The 20,085-nt window shown below is 44.7% G+C and overlaps 1 protein-coding gene across 1 annotated transcript in view; it reads right to left on the bottom strand.

The window, feature by feature from the left end:
* LOC134538994 (echinoderm microtubule-associated protein-like CG42247) overlaps positions 1 to 20,085 on the bottom strand; it is a 73,200-nt gene that overhangs the window by 27,777 nt on the left and 25,338 nt on the right. Inside the window, exons 2-6 of the mRNA XM_063380656.1 lie at positions 16,288 to 16,485; positions 14,960 to 15,076; positions 11,787 to 12,003; positions 6,050 to 6,188; positions 4,108 to 4,257 (exon numbers count right to left, since the gene is read on the bottom strand). Of these exons, the coding sequence (XP_063236726.1) occupies positions 4,108 to 4,257; positions 6,050 to 6,188; positions 11,787 to 12,003; positions 14,960 to 15,076; positions 16,288 to 16,485 (821 nt within the window). The remainder of the gene's footprint in view (positions 1 to 4,107; positions 4,258 to 6,049; positions 6,189 to 11,786; positions 12,004 to 14,959; positions 15,077 to 16,287; positions 16,486 to 20,085) is intronic.

Genomic DNA, 20,085 nt, shown 5'->3' with positions numbered 1-20,085 from the left:
CACCCATATACTTAATTTCATGGCATTTTAGGTTCTTGTTAATTGTTTGATACAACTACATATATGTAAAAATAATATATTCTGTGTAAACCCAGGACTGGTGTTAGAACACAAAGAGATCTTAAACAAGTTATCGCTCCTATATGCATATATATGTAGGAGTATGCTCAAGACAACTCCGGCAACTTGCCCATTAATGAAAAATTTGGTTTTATCTCGTTGGGAGGATAGTGGAGGCGCTCTGTGCCCTTATGATAAAAATAACATTTGATTAATACAGTTCTGCAGTGTTTGCTCTACGCCAATTTTAATAAAACGTTCTTTATTTTGTTTTATAATTGTCTATTCATTGCATTAAATAATTGATGGATGACATGTTCCTTTTTAATTTTATGTGGTTATATTTTATTGCTGTAAAAATTTAGTTGTTAAAGAGTTGGTAGAATCTTGGGCAAATAAGTGACACACGAGGAAAATTTGGACGAATATTTGGAACTACAATCCCGGCGCGGATGGAAACAGCGCTTCAAGTCAGCTGTGACGGCCGAAAGTAGTTCCACGATCAGACAGGGTATTGTGATGCTTACTTGGCAATCAAAAGGCTGCACTATAACTGTTACCTGCATTGTGTACTGCACAATATCCATAATATTTTAGTGCATAAAGAAAGTTAACTTCTAACGCTTATAAATTAACACACACACACACACACTACAAAAACATCATTTTAATACTCTGTAAACATTTTATTATTGAATTCTTTTAACATGTAAGTTAAGTAAACTATATCAGATTTTTTATTTATCTGAAGAAGATGTTCTTAACATAGGTAGTCTTTCACAGTAGTTAATACCTACAATACAGATTCCACGTTTGTCTTAACATTATTACATAAATTTTAAGTAAAGAAAATAATTGTGCGGTAAAGTTAGAAAAAACTCTAAAATAAAAAGGGGGTTGTCTGTAAAGTCGGTTTACGGACGATAATTTTACGTGATAACGTCATATCAAATTTTTTAAATTGCTGCTTTTAAAAAGCCCGCCTTTACCTGTTTGATATCATAGAAGATTTTCTCGCACAGTGGTTGGCCGGTTCTCACACGCTCGCCTCAGGTGGAACGTGACAATGAGTCATGCTTTTTTCGTGCGTGCAGCCGGCGTTCATCGATTTATAAGACGTTATCACGTGAAAAAAAATTGAGATTGAATGAAAAAGAAACCGTTTTCGAACACATGATGATATTGTATGGACTATGTGACGTCATGCAAGTGTAGTGGGCTGTGCGCTACCTTCACACCGGACTGGCGGTAGTTCATGGTCCTGCCACCGGGCCTCGGAGCGCTGGTGTGCTGCTCTCGCCGCAGTCATGTGCTCTCGGCACTCGTGTATATTGGGAAGCCTACGATTCACTCGTCCTTCTGGACATACCCGAATACTCACGTTGGCAAGCCTTCTTTCAACAGACGAGAGAGCCAAACCCGAAGTTTCCCGAAGTTCATGCTCGCTTTTTTTTCCGTACCACAACATATGTATTTATTTGGGGGAAACGGTTTACATGATTTCACAGTATCTTTAATGTAGCGATCCTAACCAAATCAACCGTCCACATTGTTTTAAAGTGTTTATAATGTAGCTAACCTAACCTTATTGACCATTAGTTATCATGAGTTGTATATTTATTTACAATGAACCAAAAAAAAAAAAAACCCCGAAGATGCACGATCATGCGTTTGGCTCTCTCGTCTGTTGAAAGAAGGCTTGCCAACGTGAGTATTCGGGTATGTCCAGAAGGACGAGTGAATCGTAGGCTTCCCGTGTATATTTGCATTCACAAATGTCTGGCACATCCCCCCCTTCACCCCTCACAAACCACGCGGGACACAAGTGGCGCAGTTGGGAGTAAAACCCCAACATTGATGGAGTGTTTACAAGCTGTAATTACCTTTTTATATCGTCCTGACCCACTTGCGCGAAGTTTCCTGCTGAGATTCACGACGTGGCGCTAAGACACCGTGTCACGCATGCCTGGCGTGCTTGTGATTCATCAACAATCACGACTACACTTCTTACGTTTACACAACCTCCTTCTCGCTGCAAATGGCTTCGCTTCTCGCCTGACGTTTGTGATCCGAGCCATTAAATGGAAGTGCCCCACTGTCGAGTCAGAAGGACGACTTTTATTGAAACAAATACAGCACTACTAGTCTTTCTTCGTCCTTCATGTATTCTCACCGGTGAGCATTTTCATTGTATAGTAATTTACAGCTTTGTGCCTCGAATAAAAGGTGTTTGATAATAAATTGAAGTTCATACAATAAAATTCAATTTTATTTAGTGTATCTAGCAAAGTTTCAAGATTTGCAAATTTAAGAGTTCGTGTTTATTTCGAACATGACGTACTTGCATCAATGAAATAGCTTTTTCGAGATAATAAATATGTTATACCTACTGATATATGTTTTTCTTATAATATATATAAATCCAGTGTCCTGATGTTTGTTTCCAGTGAACTCTTCACCAAGTCAACCGATTTCGATGAAAATGGGCATTTATGTGTAATTGTTTCCAACTTGAGAGATAGGGTAGTTTTTATTTCGATTAATAGTCTTAATAATTTATAATTAATAATAAACTGATTGTCAATGTTGACTGGTGTTTCAGCCCGGGAAACAGTGGGCACTTCGTCTCCATGACAACGTTGCGTGCTCGAGAGTCGGGAAACCATCGCTGCTATTCGTTTTTTCTTCGGTACATTACAAAGCATTGTATTAAGTTTTTGTCAAAATTAATGAATTTTCATTTTATTTCATTTATTATAACTGTAAACAAGAGATTTGGTCTAATTTTTTCCCCCATTAATACAACCGTGCGAAGCCGGGTCGGGCAGCTAGTATACTCATAAAACGACAGTAAAGCATTTGCTTAGAACATATACACTCTGGATGAAATGCATATAAGGTGTTAAAGTATGGCGTTAAGCTTGTGTGTGGGGACGAAGATGTTCTAAATGCTTTACGCAACATCTTATAAAATAACTTCATCTGGCACACGATTGAGCGGCTATTGCAGGCAGCAGCTGGAGCCCTAACTGGGGAAACACAGAACTACCAAAGTAAAGCTTGGTTTATCCTGCCCTCGTTGACCCGGGTCACAGGATAATCCGGATCAGATCTGTAGGGAATTTTATTTAATGCTCGTATAAAATATTTTAACTACGTTCGCAAAAGAACGTAACTACAAGTATGCCAAATATTCACTTTTTAGTTTGATTCCATGCACAGTTTCTGCCCAGGTGGCAGAGTTATGGCAACAAAGAGCTCTTTGTTTAGTTTGAGCCAGCACACCAGCTGACAAACATCGTGACGTAGTGGGGGCGTCAGCCCGTCACCGCCCCAGCAGAACTACCAATGACTAAGCGTTTGCGTCACCGTGCTTCATTCAAGCATAAGAAAGTGGATGAATTCTTCGTTAATAACCTATGTGAAAAGTTATTTTTATGTCTAGGGAATGTATACTACGTATTGTTGTTATTTTTGACGTGAAAAGTCTAATAAATCTATGAACGCCGGCTGAACGCACGAAAAAGTGTCCCGTTACGCACATTGTCCCGTTACGCTGTGTCCCGTTACGCTCATTGTACGCTTGCGCCGCATCTATCTCTCTTCCACTCGATTGGAACAACCATCGATTTTACTTTTTCGAGGAACATTAAACTTGAAACACTCCCATTCGTTTCCTACTTTTCCTATCATCGTCCTATCCTTAACAGAATAACGCAGATTGGAAGAAGTTAAATAGCAAACATGTAAAAACGTTATTGTTAAAATAATCTGTTCGTTAAAGTGATAAACATATTTGAATTAATGAGTGCAAATAAAAGTAAATGTGTCAAATAAATTGTAGATTTCATTTCACTACTTTATTGTATCCATACAAAAAATTCAATAAAAATGATTCAATTTTATTCATAAAAGTATGCAATAATTTCATCAATGTTTTGTTATGACGTTGTCGCGTTAAACTATTGTCCGCAAACCGACTTCACAGACGACCAATTGTTATCGTGATGAAAGGCGAGTCGGGTGATGTTACCGGCGAGAGCTCACCACTGTATGTCCTCGGTGTGGCCCACGTAGTGTCGCTGGCTCTCCTCGTCCCGGTCGTACAGCACGGCGACTGCGGACACGAAGTACAGCATCTCTCCGGTCGGCAGCACCCACAGGTTCCTCCTGGAGTCCGTGCCGCGGTACCCGAACCTGAGCGCCGTCAAGGTCAACACACCCACCTCCTGCGCTCCCCCCTCCCCCATTAAATGCCCCGACCTTACTGCAGGGCATCAGCGGCATACGGCTGTCATTCGCGTAAAACACTCGGACTGAACTAGTACTCGGACTGAACTAGTAGTTGGGCTGAACTAGTGCTCGGACTGAACTAGTAGTTGGGCTGGAGCGTAAACGCGCTACGGCGTGAATAGCGTGTCGTTCTTGCTCGGAGCTGGGGTGGCGACTTTAGGAAGTATCCTGTTGCTCGCCGCCCTCTTCCTGCCCCCTGCACTTAGCACCCCCCCTCCTCCCCTCTCCCGTACTGCTGACCTGGAGACGACTGGAGCCGCCGCCTCGTCATGCGCAGGATCGGCCTTCGCTTCTTCAGTTCAGTTCGCCACAGTTGGCGCGCCGACGACACGCGACATGTCTTGTGTTGTATCGACACATTGCTTGGATATGGTAGGCATAGGCGTACCCGGAGGGGGGGGGGGTGTTTTGGGGGTTCAAAATACCCCCCCCCACCCCTCCTCCCGAAATGTCTTGGCGACCATTACCGTCTCAACGGCAACTCCGGAGAGGAGACATTTTCTTGCTTAAGAAGATCAAAACCCTACCTGCGGAACACCACATCTCAGGACAGACTGAATGGATTGGCCTTAATGAATGTCCACTACAACATCCGCATCGACCCGGATAATGTGGTTACTGAATTTGCAAAAAAAAAAAAAATTATAATAGAAGAATTCTTCTGTAAAAAGTTTGTAAGCTTAAAAAAAGTTTATTATCAACAATTATTTTTTGGTGTTTATGGAGTTTTTCTTAAAAAATCAGAAAGCCCCCTTCCCCAACACCCAGAAAAATATTTGGAAGAACCCCCCCCCCCCCCGAAAAAAATCCTGGGTACGCCTATGATGGTAGGGTATGATGGGAAGTAGTCTGACGTAAAGAGACGTATAGAGATGTGGTGAGATGTAGTCTAAGATATTGCAGTGCACGTTGGTACAGACAGGACTTTGTAGGACATAGTTGGGCATGGTGAGTCGTATAATGTTAAGACATGGAAGGACTTGGAGGGAAATGTAAGGAAATATATAGGGAAATGTAAGGATACATAGGGAAATGTAAGAATATCTACCAGGAAATATAAGGTCGTGGTGAGATGCAGTCTAAGATATTGCAGTGCATGTTGGTACAGGCAGGACTTTGTAGGACATACATAGTTGGGCATGGTGAGTCATATAAGGATATCTAAGTATATAAAAAGTTCACAAAGACAAATTTAAACTTTATGGCATTAACATATGAATGAACTTTAAACAATATGGGAAATGTTAAAAAATCAGGAATTTGTTTTCGAGTTTTTTTTTTAATCGGAGCCGTTTCACTATTTATTTTGAAATTCCGGTCTGATGATCAAATGATTCAACAGTCGACGTAGATGCTCCGGTATCTACGCAGGAATCGCGTCTGAAAATTTCGTTTAAAATACAATTTTTTTTTTATCAAGCTCGGCATTATTTTGAAGAATTGTACGTTAAAATTTTCGTGTCCTGAGTTTCGTATTGTAAGTGTAATTTGCAACATGAGAATATGTAAATTTGCACGTTACCGAGCTTTATGTTACGTATCAATTGGCGAATACTGAAAGACCATCTCAAATTAAAACAACATGTATGTGACCTAGAACTGTCCCCGCCACGCGGTTGCAGTGTCTCGACGACACGCCGCGAGTAGGACTCGCGAGCAGGATCGCCGGACGGGGCGATGCCAGTGGCAAGGATACACCCAGTTGAGCTGCAGGCGCTTGTCTGGAGGAGAGTTGTCGTAGGGCGGGTGGTGCAGCGGAGGGTAGAAGGTCCTGCGCACTCCCCTGATGGTCACCTTCACCGGGTCCTCCTTCATCACGTCCAGCAGAGTGTAGTCTGCAACCAGAGACCGCCATCTGTCATCACGTCCAGCAGGGTGTAGTCTGCAACCAGAGACTACCATCTGTCATCACGTCCAGCAGGGTGTAGTCTGCAACCAGAGACTACCATCTGTCATCACGTCCAGCAGGGTGTAGTCTGCAACCAGAGACTACCATCTGTCATCACGTCCAGCAGGGTGTAGGCTGCAACCAGAGACTACCATCTGTCATCACGTCCAGCAGGGTGTAGTCTGCAACCAGAGACTACCATCTGTCATCACGTCCAGCAGGGTGTAGTCTGCAACCAGAGACTACCATCTGTCATCACGTCCAGCAGGGTGTAGTCTGCAACCAGAGACTACCATCTGTCATCACGTCCAGCAGGGTGTAGTCTGCAACCAGAGACCGCCATCTGTCATCACGTCCAGCAGGGTGTAGTCTGCAACCAGAGACTACCATCTGTCATCACGTCCAGCAGGGTGTAGTCTGCAACCAGAGACTACCATCTGTCATCACGTCCAGCAGGGTGTAGTCTGCAACCAGAGACTACCATCTGTCATCACGTCCAGCAGGGTGTAGTCTGCAACCAGAGACTACCATCTGTCATCACGTCCAGAAGGGTGTAGTCTGCAACCAGAGACTACCATCTGTCATCACGTCCAGCAGGGTGTAGTCTGCAACCAGAGACTACCATCTGTCATCACGTCCAGCAGGGTGTAGTCTGCAACCAGAGACTACCATCTGTCATCACGTCCAGCAGGGTGTAGTCTGCAACCAGAGACTACCATCTGTCATCACGTCCAGCAGGGTGTAGTCTGCAACCAGAGACTACCATCTGTCATCACGTCCAGCAGGGTGTAGGCTGCAACCAGAGACTACCATCTGTCATCACGTCCAGCAGGGTGTAGTCTGCAACCAGAGACTACCATCTGTCATCACGTCCAGCAGGGTGTAGTCTGCAACCAGAGACTACCATCTGTCATCACGTCCAGCAGGGTGTAGTCTGCAACCAGAGACTACCATCTGTCATCACGTCCAGCAGGGTGTAGTCTGCAACCAGAGACCGCCATCTGTCATCACGTCCAGCAGGGTGTAGTCTGCAACCAGAGACTACCATCTGTCATCACGTCCAGCAGGGTGTAGTCTGCAACCAGAGACTACCATCTGTCATCACGTCCAGCAGGGTGTAGTCTGCAACCAGAGACTACCATCTGTCATCACGTCCAGCAGGGTGTAGTCTGCAACCAGAGACTACCATCTGTCATCACGTCCAGAAGGGTGTAGTCTGCAACCAGAGACTACCATCTGTCATCACGTCCAGCAGGGTGTAGTCTGCAACCAGAGACTACCATCTGTCATCACGTCCAGCAGGGTGTAGTCTGCAACCAGAGACTACCATCTGTCATCACGTCCAGCAGGGTGTAGTCTGCAACCAGAGACTACCATCTGTCATCACGTCCAGCAGGGTGTAGTCTGCAACCAGAGACTACCATCTGTCATCACGTCCAGCAGGGTGTAGGCTGCAACCAGAGACTACCATCTGTCATCACGTCCAGCAGGGTGTAGTCTGCAACCAGAGACTACCATCTGTCATCACGTCCAGCAGGGTGTAGTCTGCAACCAGAGACTACCATCTGTCATCACGTCCAGCAGGGTGTAGTCTGCAACCAGAGACTACCATCTGTCATCACGTCCAGCAGGGTGTAGTCTGCAACCAGAGACTACCATCTGTCATCACGTCCAGCAGGGTGTAGTCTGCAACCAGAGACTACCATCTGTCATCACGTCCAGCAGGGTGTAGTCTGCAACCAGAGACTACCATCTGTCATCACGTCCAGCAGGGTGTAGTCTGCAACCAGAGACGGGCATCTGTCATCACGTCCAGCAGGGTGTAGTCTGCAACCAGAGACTACCATCTGTCATCACGTCCAGCAGGGTGTAGTCTGCAACCAGAGACTACCATCTGTCATCACGTCCAGCAGGGTGTAGTCTGCAACCAGAGACTACCATCTGTCATCACGTCCAGCAGGGTGTAGGCTGCAACCAGAGACTACCATCTGTCATCACGTCCAGCAGGGTGTAGTCTGCAACCAGAGACTACCATCTGTCATCACGTCCAGCAGGGTGTAGTCTGCAACCAGAGACTACCATCTGTCATCACGTCCAGCAGGGTGTAGTCTGCAACCAGAGACTACCATCTGTCATCACGTCCAGCAGGGTGTAGTCTGCAACCAGAGACTACCATCTGTCATCACGTCCAGCAGGGTGTAGTCTGCAACCAGAGACGGGCATCTGTCATCACGTCCACTTTCCCCTGACGCTATCGAAGGAATATCGAGACAACAACTGTCCGAAATGCGACAGTTCCGAACTGAGATGCAGAGGTACGTTTATCCAAATATTCCGTAGAGTATACTTACCAAAGATTTGGGTTGGGGGGGGGGGGAGCGAATGAAACGGCTGAGTGAAACAGGAAGTACTTGTCTATGGACTGGGGAAGTACTTGGCTAGAAGATGAGAGGATACTGCCCTCAGGCCAAGAAGGTTCTTGAGTGAATGTCTACCAGAGACTAGGACGAGACTGGGTTTGTAGGTTATGAAGGTATTGAACACTGGTTGAAGGCTGTGACATGACGGGAAGCCATCTTCTCACAGACGAGAGAGCCAAACGTCCTGTCGTGCATCTTCGGGGTTTAATTGGTTCATTGTAAATAAATATGGTGGTGTTGATAAAATGATTCTAATGGTCAATTGGGTTAGGTTAGCTACATTATAAATACTTTAATACATTGTGGACGGTTGATTTGGTTAGGATAGCTACATTAAAGATACGGAAAAAAAACATGAACTTCGGGGAACTTCGTGTTTTGACTTTCTCGTCTGTGAAAACAAGGCTTCCCGTGACATGACTGGTTAGAAGATGTTGGCTGCGGGTAGCGCAAGGGGCAGTAGTCCAGCGAGGTCCCAGTACTTACCCGGGCCCCGAACCACCTCGGTGTCGGCGTACAGCATGCGGCCCCGGCTTTTGGAGCGCGCCCTCCGGGGCAGGCTGACATCTCTCAGGTCCTCCACCAGCATGCTGGCTAGAAGTCAGCAAGGCACTGGCTAGAAGTCAGCAAGGCACTGGCTAGAAGTCAGCAAGGCACTGGCTAGAAGTCAGCAAGGCACTGGCTAGAAGTCAGCAAGGCACTGGCTAGAAGTCAGCAAGGCACTGGCTAGAAGTCAGCAAGGCACTGGCTAGAAGTCAGCAAGGCACTGGCTAGAAGTCAGCAAGGCACTGGCTAGAAGTCAGCAAGGCACTGGCTAGAAGTCAGCAAGGCACTGGCTAGAAGTCAGCAAGGCACTGGCTAGAAGTCAGCCAAGGCACTGGCTAGAAGTCAGATAGGCACTGGCTAGAAGTCAGCAAGGCACTGGCTAGAAGTCAGCAAGGCACTGGCTAGAAGTCAGCAAGGCACTGGCTAGAAGTCAGCAAGGCACTGGCTAGAAGTCAGCAAGGCACTGGCTAGAAGTCAGCAAGGCACTGGCTAGAAGTCAGCAAGGCACTGGCTAGAAGTCAGCAAGGCACTGGCTAGAAGTCAGCAAGGCACTGGCTAGAAGTCAGCAAGGCACTGGCTAGAAGTCAGCAAGGCACTGGCTACAAGTCAGCAAGGCACTGGCTAGAAGTCAGCAAGGCACTGGCTAGAAGTCAGCAAGGCACTGGCTAGAAGTCAGCAAGGCACTGGCTAGAAGTCAGCAAGGCACTGGCTACAAGTCAGCAAGGCACTGGCTAGAAGTCAGCAAGGCACTGGCTAGAAGTCAGCAAGGCACTGGCTAGAAGTCAGCAAGGCACTGGCTAGAAGTCAGCAAGGCACTGGCTAGAAGTCAGCAAGGCACTGGCTAGAAGTCAGCAAGGCACTGGCTAGAAGTCAGCAAGGCACTGGCTAGAAGTCAGCAAGGCACTGGCTAGAAGTCAGCAAGGCACTGGCTAGAAGTCAGCAAGGCACTGGCTAGAAGTCAGCTAGGCACTGGCTAGAAGTCAGCAAGGCACTGGCTAGAAGTCAGCAAGGCACTGGCTAGAAGTCAGCAAGGCACTGGCTAGAAGTCAGCAAGGCACTGGCTAGAAGTCAGCAAGGCACTGGCTAGAAGTCAGCAAGGCACTGGCTAGAAGTCAGCAAGGCACTGGCTAGAAGTCAGCTAGGCACTGGCTAGAAGTCAGCTAGGCACTGGCTAGAAGTCAGCAAGGCACTGGCTAGAAGTCAGCTAGGCACTGGCTAGAAGTCAGCAAGGCACTGGCTAGAAGTCAGCAAAGGCACTGGCTAGAAGTCAGCAAGGCACTGGCCAGAAGTCAGCAAAGGCACTGGCTAGAAGTCAGCAAGTCAGAACTGGCACAGACTTGGGGAAGCTGACTGTCTAATAAAAACAAACCATCGAGATGGCTTAAACATGACGTTGACTCAGTGTGATTTCTGCCCAGTGCCCTGAATGTCAAAACGAATAAACTCAAGCAAGCACGGGTAAACTGTAACTATGACTCTCTGGAAGTCAGGAAGTCATTGGCTTAAAGTCAGCAAGGCACTGGATATAGTATGTAAGGAAGATGCTTTGATAGAAGTTAGAAAAAATGCCAGCTGTAAGTTTGATATTACTTGCGGGGAGTTAAAACCAAATGCTGACTGTAATCCAGGAATACATATACTCAAACATACAGTTTAGAAAGGTATCAGTTAAAACTGTGCTAGTTTTAATGTCAGAGAACCTTGGATAGAAGCTAATAAATAGTTTTCTGGAAGCCAGGAGCATGCTGCCTAGAGCCTGTAAAGGCAGTCGGTAACCAGAGAGATTGGCTTGATGTTAGCAAAACAACTAACTAAATCCAGAAACAAGCAAGCTAGGTGCTAGAAATGTGTTGACAGATGTTCAGAAAGGTGACAGCAAGGTGGCAGCAAGTGGTAGGAAGGTGTCAGCAATGTAGCATATGGTTGTAGCAAGGTGACAGCAAGGTGACAGCAAGATGGCAGCAAGGTGACATAAAGGTGGCAGCAATGTGGAAGCAAGGTGACATAAATGTGGCAGCAAAATGGCAGCAAGATGGCAGTAGGGTGACAGCAAGGTAGCAGCAAGGTGACAGCAAGGTGGCAGCAAGATGGCAGCAAGGTGACAACTAGGTGGCAGCTAGCTGGCAGCAAGGTGACAGCGAGGTGGCAGCAAGGTGAAAGCGAGGAGAGAGCTAGCAAGATGACAGCAAGGAGAGAGCAAGGAGAGAGCAAAGAGAGAGCTAGCAAGGAGAGAGCTAGCAAGGTGGCAGCAAGTTGGCAGCAAGGAGAGAGCAAGGAAACAGCAAGGAGAGAGCCAGCAAGGAGAGAGCCAGCGAGGAGACAGCAAGGAGAGAACCAGCCAGGAGACAGCGAGGAGAGAACCAGCCAGGAGACAGCAAGGAGACAGCAAGGAGACAGCAAGGATAGAGCCAGCGAGGGGACAGCAAGGAGACAGCCAGGAGAGAGCCAGCGAGGAGACAGCAAGGAGAGAGCTAGCAAGGAGACAGCAAGGCGACAGCAAGGAGAGAGCTAGCAAGGAGAGAGCCAGCAAGGAGAGAGCCAGCAAGGAGAGAGACAGTGAGGAGACAGCCGGCACCTACCCGGGCCCCGCACCACCTCGGTGTCGTAGAGCGCGCGGCCCCGGCTCTTGGAGCGCGCCCGGCGGGGCAGGCTGACATCTCGCAGGTCCTCCACCAGGGCCGTGTGGGACACTGCGCGGGACCGGGACCTCCTGGCGGGGGACCCCAGGCCGCTCGAGCTCAGGTAGAACGTGTCCACGTCCGCGAACTCGTTCCTCAGCTGCGAGAAGCTCCTCACCTGCGCGGCGCACCCCTCTCCCGTCACCATGGCTGGACCCAGCTAGCTCATACACTGTCTGTCTGTCTGTCCCTATGTGTGCTTGCATCCACAGGCATGTTAGGGGCAATGACGATTCTGATTGTGTACGAAGGTACACGTTACGAGATCTTTAAAACTACGCAACGGATTTTCATGCGGTATTTTTTAATAGATAGAGTGATTCAAGATGAAGGTTTGTATGTATAATACATGCATAATATAATAGAGAAACACTGGTAATTTTAGAGGTTTCTAAAGTGATGTCGTAAATAAACACATTTTTTTTGCGCTTACATTTGCAAACGCTGGCTGAACCTCAACACTCGCCCACCTCCACGTGTATTAACGCGCATTTAGTTGAACGTTTTTTAAATGAAACACAAACCAATACATAATCCCAGCTACAATTTTCAACCCAGGGGAGGTCCTTAAATTAAAAATGTTAGCAAACTATAAACAAAGCTGACAAAAGGTGTATAATGAAGTTAGCTGAATGAAAGTTACTAAATTAATTTTTAATTTCAAAACCGACTAGAAACGTAATAAATTTACCTAGTGTACAAAGTGGAATGAGATGAAATTATAATAGTCATATAAATCTATATTAAATAACGGATAAAATACAGGTAAACTAAATGAGAGGACGCTTAATGAATAAATAAATAAGTACAAGCTAAAATACTCATACTTAGAGACCTGAAAAATTCGCTAATTCATTTCGTGTCATGCTAAAATTCAAATAATTATACCTTAGTGCTGCTTCTGCAATTGGTCCACTGTTAATCTGGAGGACTGAGGGCCAATTAGAGACCCTCACTCGTAGAAGTGTCGAATCACAGGCCACCCAGTCGAGACGACTCGCAAGTCAGCGGCCAATGTACAGTTGGCATTTGCCCGAGTGTCTACATGATATTGGAGTCTATCCTGAAGGTCATTGAACCCGCGAATTTTTCCGGTCTCTACTTATACTTCACTACATACGGCTGTCTGTCTGTCCCTATGCATGCTTGCATCCACAGACATGTTAAGGGCAATGACGATTCTGATTGTGTACGAAGGTACACACGTTACGAGATCTTTAAAACTACGCAACGGATTTTCATGCGGTTTTTTTAATAGATAGAGTGATTCAAGATGAATGTTTGTATGTATAATACATGCATAATATAGTAGATAAACACTGATAATTTTAGAGGTTTCTATCGTGATGTAAATGAACTCAATTTTTTTTTGCGCTTACATTGCAAACGCTGGCTGAACCCTACGAGATAGATCATTGTGTTGGTAATTGTTGATTATATTTTGTTTTTTTAGTTGAACGAATAGTAAGTAATTTTTTTATTTAATTATCGAAGACAGGTCACTTCCATGTGACAGGATATTTTTGTTCCAAATCAATCTATAATTTATTCTCTTCCTTTCACACAACTTACACTCAATTTGCATATGTTATTAAACTTAACTATGATTTTTTTTCCCATACTCATTTTAATTTCAGTTTTTTATGTCTAATTTCTGTGTACACTATCATGTGCCTTTACAATATACAGGAAGGCCATCAGTAGCAATTCACAAAAATAACTCCAGGCAAATTATGGAAAGAATTCTTTACTATTTTTCAGGAATGACTAATCTTAACATAGTGAGGGCCAGTAACAAAAAGGTATATGACCAATTTTGTAGCTTTTAGACTAATTTTTAAGTATAAACTTATTCCTCTTATATGATCCCTGATTTTATGGCTTTTTGGTTTATGATGGAATATAAGTATATGTACTGAACACTGTAACAGTAAATTACTTCTTCATCTGTAGAAATTGGAAAGCAGGTATAATTTACAAACATAAATTTAGAAAGAATGTGTTGTGTTGTTGGATTTAAACTTATGAAACTGTTCACAAGTGATTTACGTTTAGTGTGGTAAGGCACTGGTCATGATTCGGTGGCTTGAAAATGGCTTGCTGTTTGGTCGGCTATAACTGTTGAGGGTCAAGGCTTATCCCTTTACTGACACCCTGATTTGTGTTTCTTTGTTTGTGCTGCTGTCTGTAATGACCCCACTGCCAACCAGAGACAAGCCAAAAACACAAATAGTTTCCCAGGTCAGTGTCTGGACCCGTGTCAAATGGCTTGAAGTGAAAACTTCTATGGGAAGGTTTGGATAGGGAGTAAATTCATGTAAGTCGTCATCCACATGTTCACGTGACGTGTTAACGATAACACTATATATGTTCCTATTAATACAACTTATTGAGCTTTTAAATCTTAAGTATACAATTATTGTGCAGTAAAAAGTGAGTATAAAATATATTAATATTCTCATATAGATATATAGTTTGAATAACGAAGAAAACGGAGTCTTTGTAGCAATATAACCTAAAAATTAAGAACATAATTATTTATTTTTTTAATACCTACAATTACCATGCAATGCGTATTTAATAGTAATTTAGGAGTTATTTTAATAACGTGATAAAACAAATTTGTAGTTTGATAAATTTTTTTTCCCGTAAAAATTGCGAAAATGTTTTCATTTCTGTCGGCAGTCCTCATGACTTGCTTTGAAAAATATTTTTTTGACGTGATAACGTCTTATAAATCGACGAACGCCGGCCTGTACGCACGAAAAAATTGTCACGTTCCGCCTGAGCCGAGCGTGCAAGAACCGGCCAAACCACCGTGCGAGAAAAAAACTTCCATAATATCAAAACAGGTAAAGGCGGGCTTTTTTAAACTAATTGTTCATTATTATATTCAAACAAATTATTTAAATTAAAACATGCAAAATACGTAAATAAAAATTTGAAAATTAAAAAAAAGCATGAAAATTTTCATCAATGTTTTTCTTATGACGTTATCACGTAAAAATTATCGTCCGTGAACCGACTTTACAGACAAACCCCTCCTTGTTTTCGCAGGAAGAGAGAGTCCTCACCTCTTGGCCGGACACAGTGAACATCCTCTTGGCTCCGTTCATCTTGAGCACCTGCCCCAGGTCCTCCAGGACCTCCTCGAAGGGCTGCGAGGTGCGCAGGTTCAGCAGGACACGGCACTGCGCGCACAGACACACAGACACACAGACACTCACACCCCTCCTGCGACACAGACCCGACGGGAGTCGGTGCTGCTACCGACCAGTTCTGCTCCGAGGAGACGGACAACATTCAGCAGCAATTTTCCAAAATGTCACTAATCTGAATCAGCTTTGGCTTCTGGGTTGTAGCCGCGTCCTTGGCGAAATAATTCACCAAACGTTTCGGTCGACGTTGCAGTCGCCATCATCAGGGAGCAGTTACCTACTCGTTATACACTTGCAGTAGTATGCAAATGGGCAAACTGGCACAGGCACCAGGCGGTGGTGGTTTTGGTGGTCCGCCATCTTGGATTGTGACGTCACGGCGGCCATCTTGGATGACGTTGACCTTTATTACCAAGATGGCCGCCGTGATGTCACAATCCAAGATGGCGGACCTCCACAACCACCACCGCCTGGCGCCTGTGCCAATATGCCCATTTATATATATACTACTTGCTCTTTGAAAAATTCATCGACTTCGAAACTCAATATCAATTAGTATTTTTGTTATATATTGAATAAATAAAAACTTATCATTGAAAAATGAAATCAGCATAAAAATAAAAACCATAAAATCTTGTCGTTCATTATATGTTGTGAGATGCAGCTTCTAACTACCTTGGATGAACCAATGAGTAGGATTGTTGTAGGACTGTTTCGAAGAAGGGGTGCCTCATAAGCGAGACGTTCAGGGTTGTCAGACAAATTTTTCTCCGGCCTCGCAGTTTCCCGCAGGGCCTACCATATTGTTATCAAGACATCAATCCAGAAGTGCATTCTTTCACACCTTTTTTTTATCATGGCTGTGACCTGCCCCGTAGAATATAATTATTCTCGGGGGCCACGACCGACATCCATGTGCACTTCGCAGTAACCTGCAGCAGGAAGACCCGGGTTCCACTTCGGGCCAGCACATTTTCGCCCACGGGAATATCTGCGAGTTCTCACCACAGAGAAGGAACCATTGGCAAGCACAGTCTTACAAACAAGGATTGGCAAAGCTAGAAGCATTTGCTCCCTCATCACCCAAGACCATAGTCAAGCCCCGCCACGATCTCTCGCAGACGGTCTGGTTCCTTCACTGAGGATCATCCCTGTACCAGCTGACGACGAGAACCAGGAGAGAGAGGGAGAGAGAGGGAGAGGGAGAGAGAGGGAGAGAGAGAGGGAGAGAGAGCGCGGCGCACCTGCACGGAGTGGTCCAGGTGGCTGATGATGCGGATGACGCGGCCGGAGCTGGGCTTAGCGCCCGGCACCCCGCCCCCGGGGGGCGGCAGCTCCGCCTCCGCCAGGGACGCCTTGCGGCTGTGGGGCGGCTTGCTCCAGCCGTGCGAGGCGGCGGGCACGCCGTACCACACGCCGTTCTTCTTGCCGTAGCTGGCCGTCTGCAACACGGGAAGCCTTCTCTTCGCAGACGAGACAACCAAACCTCCCGATCGTTAGGGACAGGAAAAAAAATTCGCGGGTTCAATGACCTGCAGGATGAACTCCATAGTTATACGCAAACACTGTCAAATAATGTCTCAATCCACCCATTTGCTGCTGTCTTGCTGTGAGACGTCCCAACGTAGCAGCCTGTGATTCGATAAAGCTTTGGTTTCGTGTTTCTAATTGGCCCAGAGTCATCCAGGTGAGTTGCGAGCCAATAGCAGAGGCAGCACTGAGGTATAACTATTTGTATTTTATCCTATCGCGAAATGAATTCGCGAATTTTTCCAGTCCCTAACGATCGTGCATCTTCGTTTCTTTTCTGTTAATTGTAAATAAAATTGGCGGTGTTGATGAAAGGATACTAATGGTCAATTAGGTTAGGTTAGCTACATTATAAATATTTTAAAACATCGTGGACGGTTGATTTGGTTAGGATAGCTACATTAAATATACGGAAAAAAAGCATGAACTTCGGGGAACTTCGGGTTTTTGCTCTCTCGTCTGCGAAAAGAAGGTTTACCCTGCAACACGAGCGGGCAGCGACTTTCCCGGGCAGATGCAGCAGCGAGATAAACTGTTTATCACTTCTCAGAGCTAACGTTCTATTTAATTAAGTGAAGTGGTAGTTTTTACAGTGATAGTACTCTGGAAGTTGAAAGTATAAGGTTGAAAATCATCTAGTAGCAAGAAGTACAAAAAAATTGGCTCAGAAATAGTGGAAGTTGACAATCTTCCTTTAATACTATCATATGTTACTTCTGGATGGAAGGAGCATATTTTATATTCGGTCTGGAAGTTATTTCTGCAAAATTACGGTAATTTTTCGTGTCCCGTAAACTTGCGAAAATAATTAATTAGTGTGTCAGACAAAATAACGAGACGATTAATACCAGGTTCTTGCTGGTTTTTTTAAGTGCTGCACATTTCCCCTTCCAATGAGAAAATGTCGGTTATCAGGTTCCGCAATGAATCGAGACTCATCGTTAGAAACCTGCAAAAGTCGCGTATTCATTCGGTGATAGGCTAGAATTCAAACACATATACCTCTTAGATAATTTTGCTATTTATTGGCTTACTGTTCATCTGGACGAATCTCAAGCAGTTATAAACCCTCAACCAAAGAAGGTTTCGAATCACAGACAAACCAGCTGAGACGACTTACAAGTCGGAAGCCAATGAACTTGCGTTATTTGCCCGAGTGTACAGGGGTATGTGCAGTCTATCCTGAAGGCCATCGAAACCGCGAAATTTTGCAGGTCTCTACTCATCGTTGAACAAGGGGATCATCCAAGATGTTCCCCCGACCAGTCGCTACGAGTTGTGCGGTGCTTCTTGTTAACGGGACACAAACCATCGGCCACCTCTGAAGACGATTACTGACCGTCTGAGACGATACCCCATGCACTGTTTCTGTCATCAAAAGGTAAGCTTCAGTAGCTTTGCATTCTGCCCGCTGTTAGAAAGTGATTGTAGCTTGTAATGCCGCTGAAATCACATCTTGTCTGATTCCTCTTTTTGTGTGTGCAAGATACCCGAATAATTTTTGTCTCATCTCATAATTATTTTGACTAGTGTGAGTGTGTGTAGGTGCGTGTATATATGTTTATATTTATTTACAGGACACAGCCAACTGTCTGGTTAGCTGAGTGTGATACGGGGCTGAGGCGGTGACTATGCTGGGTTGGTGGCCCTAGCCTCTGCTCTAATACCTTCCCTATCAAACAACAGGGAGCGATCCCTAACAGTTCTGTTCCTTTAATTGCTCTGGAATTATTAAAAAGGATCTGGAATGATACTCCCACCCTACCCTATTAGGGCGCATATGTGGGAGGGGAACGTGAGGATGCCGGCCTTAAGGTCGGAATAATCTGTCTCCGACCAGCTGACAGAAATGTCCGCGCTTCCGTCGACGTAACACACGGTGTGGAGAATTTTTTTTTTTTTAAATTTTGGCTGGGTTCATTTTTTCATAGGGCACTGCGAGTTGCTTACTCCACAGGCGTCAGTCACCCGAGACCTGCGAGTTGCCTACTTCACAGGCGTCAGTCACCCGAGACCTGCGTGTTGCCTACTTAACAGGCGTCGTCACGCATGGTCTACGTGTTGCCTACTTCACAGGCGTCAGTCACCGCGCTGGCATATACTCCCGCATAACCAGAAGAGACTTGTAAACGTAAATCTAGCTTGCAATTAACATATATTTTGATTGCAATTTCTTAAATATATATATTTTAATTTTCCAGGAGTTTTGAAATGTATTAATTCTAGTTATTTAATTTTTACTTACTCATACAACTTGGGAGTAGTTTGATAGGAGTTTATTTTTCAATATAAGTAATATTATAATAAAAAGCAGGTAAGTTTAATCTTAGGCAGAATAATTCCTCAACTCCCCGACTACCTTGGAATGACATATCTCTGCTGAAATCTGCTGTATCTTCTAATTGGTATATATATTAGATTTTACTGTGTGGTATGAAACACAGCACTTTTCAGAACATTATTACATTTGACCCGACCGCAATGCATACGGAAATAACAAAGGAATCGTTATATATATGATGATGATAATGCAAACCGAAAACACGCAAACGTCATTATTTAGATACTGAAACGTAGCGCTGCTAATTCCACGCGATGTTTTCGGATCGCATAATGAGAGCGACCGCAGACGGAAAAAAAGCAAATAAATCCTCCGACTCGGGCGCTGCATATGCATGAGCTCGTATGGAACGGAGGTGGTTTTTCTTTTATCGCCGCGCGCGAGAGTTCTGGAAGGGTTTCCCCGCGGCGTCCACGCGCAGACAGCGGCGCAGACAGCGGCGCTAGCGGCGCCTGGTCGCAGCTCCGAGCTGCATGTCACAGACTCTGCGTCGGGGACTCCCCTCCCAAGTCTGCGCCCTTACAGGGCAGTGCGCGAGTCAGCCTACAGAACCGTATTTTTTTTTTGACGTGACAAAGTCTAATAAATCGATGAACGCCGGCTGCACGCACGAAAAAAAGTGTCCCGTAACGCACATTGTCCCGTTGCGCCGTGTCCCGTTACGCTCATTGTACGCTTGCGCCGCATCTATCTCTCTTCCACTCGATTGGAAAAAAAACCCGTCGATTTGACTTTTCCGAGGCACATTAAACTTGAAAACACTCCCATTCGTTTCCTACTTTTCCTATCACGGTCCTATCCTTAACAAAATAACACAGATTGGAAGAAGTTAAATAGAAAACATGTATAAAAGTTATAGTTAAAATAATCTGTTCGTTAAAGTAATAAACATATTTGAATTAATGAGTGTAAATAAAAGTAAATTTATCAACTAAATTGTAGATTACATTTTACTCTTTTTTTTGTATCCATACAAAATTGTTATAGTTCAATAAAATTATTCTTTTTTATTCATAAAAGTATGCAATCATTACGTCAATGTTTTGTTATGACTTTATCACTTTAAACTATCGTTAGTAAACCGACAGACAACCAATGTTTTTATAACCTTCCAGAGCTGTATATGAAATCAGAACTGCATAGGGATTGCTCCCCTTTTTTTGACGTAATA

The sequence above is a fragment of the Bacillus rossius genome, chromosome 14 (genome assembly GCF_032445375.1).
Source record: "Bacillus rossius redtenbacheri isolate Brsri chromosome 14, Brsri_v3, whole genome shotgun sequence".
Classification (NCBI taxonomy): Eukaryota; Metazoa; Arthropoda; class Insecta; order Phasmatodea; family Bacillidae; genus Bacillus; species Bacillus rossius.
Note: the sequence above shows the minus strand (reverse complement) of the source record. Positions and strands in the feature narration are given on the sequence as shown.